The sequence below is a fragment of the Cariama cristata genome, unplaced genomic scaffold (assembly GCF_000690535.1).
Source record: "Cariama cristata isolate BGI_N322 unplaced genomic scaffold, ASM69053v1 scaffold27490, whole genome shotgun sequence".
Taxonomy (NCBI): Eukaryota; Metazoa; Chordata; class Aves; order Cariamiformes; family Cariamidae; genus Cariama; species Cariama cristata.
The window spans coordinates 25050-34429 of NW_009595691.1; the positions used below are offsets into that span (position 1 = coordinate 25050).

The window sequence follows — 9380 nt, forward strand, 5'->3', positions numbered from 1 at the left end:
GTCTATTGCTTGTGACAGGTGTTTCTGAATTGTAAGAAGCCTTTAAAAACAATTTCAAAGTTTACAAGAATAATTTTGGTTTACTGGCCAGGTATTTCTAATAGTCCCTAAATCCATTTACTATTGCACTATTATCTGTTCACAAATTAACAGAATGGATAAAATCAGAGTCTAACCATTCAAGATACATTATCATTTTCCAGAGACTACAAAAGAAGTATTTTCTTAAATTGAATTCAGAAATCTACTTTGCATTTTATAGAGTTTTTCATCAAGAGTTCACCACATTTAAATATTAATTCAAGCCTTACAGAACTTCTGAAATAGCTAATGTATAACTACTTTAAGAGCACTCCATAAATTTACGAAGTGGTTTGTTTATTTTTATTCTCTTTCCAAGTACCTATCAGGTACAAATCACTTGGATCCACGTGTAGCGACAGTACATATACTGAAAGTGAAGAAAAATTTCAAAGTACTGGTAAAGATGAAGTGAACAACAGCCTTTAATGAGACAGTCTGAATAGGGATGTCAGGAAGAACAACCCAAGAAAAAGCTAGACCTGAGAACAGTTGATGTGGACATAGCAATATATACACCTGGGCAGGTGCAGAGTGGGAGAAAATGAATGTTAAAGAAAGTAACCACACTTTCACAGAGGATCTGCTTTTTTTTTTCCTAAAACAATACTATTTTGTCAAATTTTCATCTCCTGAATTTCTGAACTTTAACTCTACAATTTAAGGCTGCACTAAGACCTGAATTTCAACTTTTTTTTTTTAATTGATAAACCACCACATCATAGCTGGCAGGTCTCTAAGCGTACAACAAAAATGAAAATATAATGAAACATATACACAACACACATAATGAAATAATATACACAGTTACTATTTTCTAAATATAATAAACATAGCATTCCCATAGGCACAAAAGATGTTCTCCATTTGCTTCCTAGGTAATTAAAAAAAATCCCACACCAAAATACTCAAGGTTTGTAAGCTTTTCCTGTCATGCTAAATACAATACCACAGACCTTCCCATGTTAGTACACAGGGTTAGTAAAGTTTTCAGAGTTGCATATTTTTGACTACATCCTCCCTAAAGCAAAGGTATTAATCTACAATTGGGATTCTCATTTAATCACAGGGCGGCATCCGTTGCCTCTAGCACTTGCTAGATTTTAAGAAACTGGGTTTTTCCACTCTAAATTCCAGCTAGAGCTTAGTCACTTTAAAAAAGTTAACACACAGAGGATAAGTATAGAAGATGTTACAGTAAAAGTTTAAGGGTTACAAGCATGTTAAAAGGGTCTATAGTTGCTGTATAACCTGAAGCACTTTAAAATCTTCTGTAAAACACTTTTTTTTTTACACCATAACTGAGATAGGAATAAGTACACACACACTTACCCACTTCTGTCTCTCCTCTTCCATTCTAATTTTAGCTGCTTGTTCTTGAGGATGGATTAGAACTGAATTTTCAGCTGCAACTGCATTTTCCAGTATTTTCACAGAGTCTAAAATATACATGTTATTTAACGTAATTGCAGTCAGAAAGAGCCTTGGATCTTCTTTACATCTTGCTTTACTCTTTGCTCTCTAAACAAAATGCATAAGCAGCTCCTGAGAAGATTACCATCTCCATCTCACTACTCTGCCTGTCTCCATAAACTGGAAAATCATTTTTTTTGTATTATTTAAGCCTTTAATGGCCCTTTATCATGTGTCTTTCTTGGATATACAGTAATGGTCCAGTTCCAACAGGACCGAAGATTGTTTCTACCCAGATTACTTGGGTAACCTAATAGCAAGATCATCCTGAGGAACAAAAAGCCACATATTAACCTCTCGGAACAAAGACAGTCTGGCTATCTCTGGGCAAATGATCTAACATTTGGCTATTGCACAAAAAGCAAGTCTTCATCCTCTACCAGCAGCTTCAAATAGCAGCACATTTTCCCCAGAGGCATGTTTTCACTCATGCTGCACTCTCCAATCCCCAGGCATTATGCTGGTGCATCCATGTACACAACTGAACTAAATAACTTAATCTCTGTCAAAAAACCAAGCACCCCATGAAAGAAAAAAACCCACACAAACACAAAACAAACCAAAACACCAACCCCCAAAAAAGCCACCACAACTTGATCACTGTAATACTTCAGAAATCCCACTTTGCATGCAAATTCACCAACTTCAGCACTAGCATAACCAAAATAGCACAAAAGATACAAATGGGAAGTAACCCCAAAATGATTTGGCTACCAAACAAAAATGGACCTCTTTTACAAAGAGGCTTTTCAGAACAGTGCCTAGAAGCAGGACACCCCCCACCTCCCTCCCAATTTCAGACACATCAGCTCATGCTTGTGTTGTGCATTTTTAGCTGCAAATCTCTGAAGCATCCAGCTTTTCCAGTTCAACAGGTACAGAACTTCAATGCCCAATTTTGCACTGAGAATTCTACCCTTGGAGGCAAATACCTATTGAAGTATGGCAACATCAAGTGTGACAGCAATTTGAGTGAGACTTAAAAGATACAAAGGTATTTTGGACACCTTTTCTCCACAAGATCTTAATGGGCAAGTTGGACATAAGAGCAAAAACCTCTCCTATTTGTGGTTTCAACAAATCTACAACATGCTGTGGGCAAAGATAGGAGGATTGTGCTCTCTGGCAATATGACAAAACACCACCCCTAAGAATTTATTAAACAGTTTTGTTACAACCTACTCTTACAAGTCTTTTTGCTCCTATACAACAAGTTTTGATGCAAGTATGTATTACGTACCTTTGGCTTCACAAACTGTATTTTTCTGTTGCTCATAGTTAGGTTCTAAATCACATAATGGTCTCTCTTCACTAGCAATTGTGCCCGATTCAATAGTCTCAGTTTCACTTTGAATCTCTTTCTCACTTTTGGACGTCCACACTTCTTTTTGGCTTCTAATCTTGTTCAGCAACTTCTTTAAGGCAAGTTTTGACTGAGGTTGGCGAGTTTTTGCTTCTCTGTGATCTACAAAGAACATACGCTGTTAAGAGTTTTGGGTAATGAATATCTTCACACCATAAAACCAAAACCACCTTTTTTTTAATTGCTTACACAGTTGGACAGATAGTTCAGGTACATTACCAAGTTTTAAAAGCTTAACAATATTTTCTCTTACTTGCAAGACAGAAGCAGTAATTTATCTCTGCATGATATAAAAGGAGGGCTAAGCTAGTTGGAGTGTTTCTGTCAGACTACTAGCCTGTACTGTTGCAGAAATAAGCAGTACTATCCCTCCCCCTGCCTGTATGTTCCTGCCCTCTCCTTTGTATTAGCACTAGCAACACAATGCATCACAGACCGAAAAACAGATTGTACCAGCAAAGGGATGAGGCAGAAATGCTTGGCCAAGCAGCCGCACTCACTAACACACTTCTTGTTCACACCACATTATCCTGCACATGCCACAAGCAAAGAGTACACACGTGCAGCTGTTGCAGCCTACTCACAATATGGAGCAACTCAATGAAACCTGAACATAAAGGACATACAGTAAGTAGACTTTCATACAAAGTCAAGCTTTAACTTTGAAATATTTCAAAACACGAAATGAAAAAATATTTAAGTTCACATACCAGCATCATTCCATAATTTACACTAATTATATATGAATAATGGCTACTAGCACTGTAGTTCTTAAAACAATTAAAAATTATTCTCAGTATACTAATGAACTGAAGTATATTAGAAAAAGAAGTCACATTTTCTTTTTTAAATTCATAATCATTAGAGTATTATTTTCCATGATAAACATCATAAACCACTTGATACTGAAATACTTCACAGGCATAAAGGAATTTCAGTACTTAATACATTTCAGTTAATACTAAAGTTAATTTAGTTCATACATTAAACTAAATCTCTCCTCTCCTACTATAAAACAAAAAAGTTCAAGTTAAATGTAAAGTTTAAAAGCTTTACTTTCTGATTCATTGTGGACCTCCTCTTCTATCATCTGCCTCGATTCCTGTTGAGTGTCACAAGCAGATTCTGGTTGAGTGTCACAAGCAGATTCTTGCTCCAAAGAGATATCAAGATCATTATCCTGAGATCTATCAGAAGGGGCTGGCAAAGGTTGTGGCTCAAAGTGCAAAATCAGGTCTCCTTTCATTTCTAATTGAAAGAACATAAACCACATAAAACGACCAACTGGAATAAAAAGCAAACAACATTGCAAGACTACACTCATCATACAAATCCATAAGAAGTTCAAATATTAATAGCTTGTTTTACAAGAAATTTAACCCAACTATTTTTTTTTCCAAAACAGAAGATTCAAAATTGTTTAGATCATTAGCTATATATTAATTCAGAAATTCTACAGGGTTTTCCACTAGAATATGCTATGCCTTTCAAAACAAAAGTTCATGTGATAAAAGGCTCATCTTTGCACGAAAAGCAGTACACAGGAACATTTACACACAGGACGCTCCCAATAACTTCATCAAGGAAAAGGCACACCCTGACCTGGCTGCTCACAAGACAGTGACCGAGCGCATGGTCCCAGTGTGAAATCCTAGAAGATTAGTCAATCGGAGTTCTTCCACAATCACCTTACCGGCTGCAGGGGTTACTGCCTACAAGGAATGTGGGACACATGCGAAGATCATCTTGGGATTGTACACTTATAGATACTTAGGGGAGGAACCAAAGGCAGGGAAAGGAAAGGATCAAGTTAGTCTGAGAAGGAACAAGTGGGAGGAAAAAATACAAGGGGATAAAAGGGGCCAGTCAGGACACCCATCTGGCCATGCACTGTTCCTGACAGTCTGTCCTGTTTTCTCAATAAATTCCATTTCTAGCTGTTTTCCTGGGTGAGGAATGCTCTATTTTGTATGCACGTGTGTGTACAGACATATAAGGGCCATGAACTGGAATGGGGACAAAAGTCACAGAGGCAGCAGTGTCTAGAGCACTGCCAACTGCAACGACCAGAATGAGTGAACATTATGAGTATCAGCATGCAGCAGCTAGCAAATCACAAGCCAGACTAGCCAGCAAGAACAGTAAGAGGCTTAGCAGCTAGGTATCAAGCAGCTGTAAGACTGGGCCAGATATTGGAGAGGCCAGGAGATCTGCAAATTTGTTGGCAGAGGGAATCAGAAGATCCAAGCCAGCTACAGGGGAGACTGTGGGGTCTCGGGGTCAGCTACGAAACCTGTCAGTGCACGCACATGCATCAGGGACAACTGGAGACAAGAGGAGTCAGGGTCAGCTGCTGGGCAACCTGAGTATTTAAGGTCAGTTACCGCAGTGATCCATAGCATGTGCATGTCTGTATATGTTCACATACCCAGCTGGGCCTGGGTAGCAACAAGTGGAGCACAGCAGCAAGCCTGGGGGTTCACATGCCCAGGAGCCAGCAACTGCGGAGACTAAGGGTGGAGGGCCAGCTGCTAGGCAGAGTGAGTGTCTAAAGCCTCTCACAGAGTGATCCATAGCACACATTTGAGCATACCAGTGTGTGTGTGGACATGTGAGGTAACTGGAAGCCTACAGGGTCCAGGATGAATTACTGGGTAGACTGGGCATCTAAGATCTGTTACTTGGGTATCCATAGTGTGATGGGTGGAGACCTGGGATGCAGGGGACAACTACTGGGTAGATCGAGTGTCTAAGACCAACTGCTGGAAGGATCCATACTGTAAATACAGACGTATATCTCACTAACAGGCCTTCATCCTGACCAGCCAGAGCAGCGAACAGGATGAGGCCATTTGTGCTGTTTGTGTTTAATGCAAATGCTGTGTCTTCTGAGCTGGCCTGTGTGGTCAGTTATGTGTATGTGTACTGAAAGCCTCTTCGTGTGTGTGCCTACTGTGAATACACACACAGCCTTGCTACCAGCTGGACCTGGGAACAGGCAGCTGCAGTAGCCTCTCCTCTATGGGCTCCCAGATTCAGCAACCTCCAACAAATTACTTACTCCTGTCTTCACTGTACATATCTTCAAATGCAAACTCCAACTCTCTCTGCCATTCTTCTTTTATTTCCATGCGTTTGTATGCAGGCACAAAAAGTTGAGGTGGCATCTGTGCTACAATCTGTCTTCTGCGCATCCGATCCATATTCTGCATTTGTTCAAGTTCTTTCAGTAGCCTTTCCCTGTCCTTCAAGTATAACAGAGGGATAACAAACATTTAGTGTTCACACTCAGGCAGCCATATGTCAGGACTGATAAAATACTTCCACCTGGTTACCATGAAGTTTGGTTAATTCTTAATGTTTAAAGTTAATTTTACTCTAGGGAGAAGGTACTTCCTCAGGAGAAGGCTGTATCTGACCTTTAGACAGAAAAGAGTCATCAATACTACTTAGAAGTTCTAATGTTAAATAAAGGATCAGACTGTACACCTGTAGACCAACTTTCCTCAACAGAATTAAATCTTCTGTTCTATAAGATAAATGAGTACTTCCTTTGGCAAGTTACTTCTGTCAGTACATACTTCAGCAGTTGCTACTTTCTAAAGCGTGAAGTAAACACTTTTGGCGCACTACAATTATATATGAAAGTTATTTAAAAAAGCTTTATTTGAAGTTTGATTGTTGTTTTTTTTTTTTCCTGTTAACTTAAGGAGCATCAGTAATATTTCCACAGTTCCTCATTTTAGTTAGGTTACCCATTCAGGACCAATTATATCTCAAATAAAAAACAGGAAGCTTTTGCTATTTCTAGCCTCCAAAAATACTTGTGAAGGTAACAGACAATAAAAAAAAATTTAGACCATACCTCTAGGTACAAAAACATTTCTCAATAGTTCAGTTTTTACTTCTTAAAAGAAACAATTTCAGCTTTTCCGTATCTACACACTAACAGAACCTCAGTCTTTAAGTAAAAATTTTGAGAAGTTTTCAAAAAAAACCAAAACCAAAGTGTTGTCTTCTTAATAATAAACTATGTTTTTCCCCTGAAGCGCGGAATAATCAACTCCAACTAAAGCTGATGTGGAAAAGTAGAGCTCATCACCTATTGAAAAAAGTTTAGTTTGATTATTATCAATTGGTTAATAGCTGGTCAAACATTAAGAGAACAGAAATTAAAGGATGTTCTCTCATTCTCCCTCCTTCCAGGTACCCAATATAAGCAAACAAGAGTTTGATGTTTTTTTAAAACACGTTCTGAAAATTATTTAGTCCATCGATTTTCTTCCTGGAACTATAATTCCTTTACTAATCACCTATCTACAACATACTTAACACTGGTCATTTTGACATTAAAAATAGGCACAACTACTTTGCCTACCTGAGCCAAATGGACCTTCTTCAAGGCATGACTTCCTCTGAGATGTGCCTTTTGAAGCTGCTCTCTTTTCTCCGTCTCTGCCTTCCTGTGTAATTCCTCCAAACGTTTCCTTTCCTCTTCTGCAGCTAACCGAGCATCTGGCTAGCAGTCAATCAATAGTTTAGTCCATAAAGTTCTTTGTGGTAGTTTAAAGCATAAATAACAATAAACAAAAGAACAACTCTGCAGCAAAAACACTTTAAAAAAACCCACATACAATGCCATATGAACACCCTTAAAGGTTTATAATTCTTGGTTGAAAGCAGGACCAAACTAGATTTTAACTTTAAAAAAAACAATGCGTATTTACATATTCCGTAAGTCTAGGTGTCAAAGTGTTCTAGTTTCAAGCTATACTAGGGACAATCATTTTTATGATTTATTTGTTAGAGTGGTTATTTTTCCTACAATACAGTCGATATTACAGATTGACTACTTCTATCCTCATGGTTTCGTTTTAAACATGGGAGGAAAAAAAAAAAAGATAAATCCAGGAGCATTTTCATTCTCATTTAGGAAACCAGAAACAACCTGCAATTTTTAAAGAAAAATCTTACTAACACATGAAAATTAAAAAATACTTAAGAAAAAACCAAAACCAAACATAAGCAAGGCTACAAAGATTAACATTTTGGAATTTTCCATGACAAAGCTGAGCAAACTACGGTATCTCCTCTTATTGTTTAGGGCTAGTCCTTCCAATGTTAAGAAAACCTAAAACTTCATGAATGCACTGAAGAAGATATTCACAAAAACAAATTTATTGAGTGCTTTTTGCTAGTCTAAAAGAGGCTGACCCAGAACAGGAACTTAGATTGTTGTCTCACATCACCAATAAACCAAACTGTTGTTTGGTTCACTTTTCAACAGCATTACCTTAACCTGAAAAAAAAAAAAAAAAAATCGCCTCTAAAAGCTAAGCTCTTGCTCCATCTCTCACTTTTCCAGGTCGTCCTCTTCCTCTGACTTTCTTCGGCCTTTGTCTGAGCATACTGTAAACCTGAGTAAACTTTCCCATTTAGTAGAAATCTATTCATTGTTCTTTTTCCCAAATTAGACTTCTGCCATTTTGGCAAGCTGAGCCCGTTGACTGCATGAACAGATGAACACAAATACGAGGTAAAGACTTAGAATACATAGCTAAAAAGAGGGGAAGGGAAAAAAGCAGGGCAACTGCAACTATTAATTTAGCATAAGCCACAAAGCAGAAGATTTGGGTGCCCTACCGTTATGTCAGTCTTGTGAACTCACCTTCTACAAAGGTCTGTTCACGTGGGACAGGCAGGTGTGATCCTGCCAGTGACTGAGCACATAACAGGCCTTACAAGTTTCCCCATCTAAGATTCTGATTAGTAAGTTGTGTAATGGCTGCTTTATACAAGTTCATATTTTAAAACAAGTTTTAGAAAACCGAATTACTGATATCCAGACACTGTATCCAATATAAAGAAAGATACACGGAAGCATATATCACAAACACTTGGAGTTAATCACCTGCTTTCCATCCACTTCTCTGTCCACATAAGCTTCGGAAATATGGTAACGTGTAACAGAAAAGTTGTCAGCACCATAGGGCTTCACTGCAGGAGTCTTTTTCACTTCAAAATTCTAGGAAGAAAAGTACAAGTACAGTTGTATCATAACAGCATCTCTAGCGACTAAACAGAACATGGAGTACACACATTTAAATTACTATTAAAAGAAAGCCACTCCCCCAAGTTCTCTCCTGAAAATATTGTTATTTAAAACTTTACATACATTTAATAATTAATAAACCACATCAGCACAAGGCAGATCTAGAGGGTTTAACAACTGGGAGTGTCTAACAGCCTAAGGCAAACTCCTCCACACAAACTGACATTCAGAGAGCCCTGTCTTCATGTTTCAAAAGCATTACCTTAATTTAAAACCATCTGAGTTTAATGTACTAATACAAATCCCACTTAAACAGCTGTCACACTCACCTCAAAACAGGGCAGTCACAGATCTACAATATAATTATATCTCACAGCAAAATAACACTTCTCAAGTACAGACTTTCTTTAC

At 38.0% G+C, this 9380-nt stretch overlaps 1 protein-coding gene across 1 annotated transcript in view; it reads right to left on the reverse strand.

The window, feature by feature from the left end:
• The window catches only part of LOC104163959 (centrosomal protein KIAA1731-like), a gene marked incomplete at its 5' end in the record, with an annotated part of 32663 nt that extends 23721 nt beyond the window's left edge, over positions 1-8942 (reverse strand). Inside the window, 6 exons of the mRNA XM_009703123.1 lie at positions 1414-1520; positions 2795-3019; positions 3974-4165; positions 5979-6162; positions 7296-7436; positions 8829-8942. Of these exons, the coding sequence (XP_009701425.1) occupies positions 1414-1520; positions 2795-3019; positions 3974-4165; positions 5979-6162; positions 7296-7436; positions 8829-8942 (963 nt within the window). The remainder of the gene's footprint in view (positions 1-1413; positions 1521-2794; positions 3020-3973; positions 4166-5978; positions 6163-7295; positions 7437-8828) is intronic.
• Positions 8943-9380: the final 438 nt, after the last annotated feature.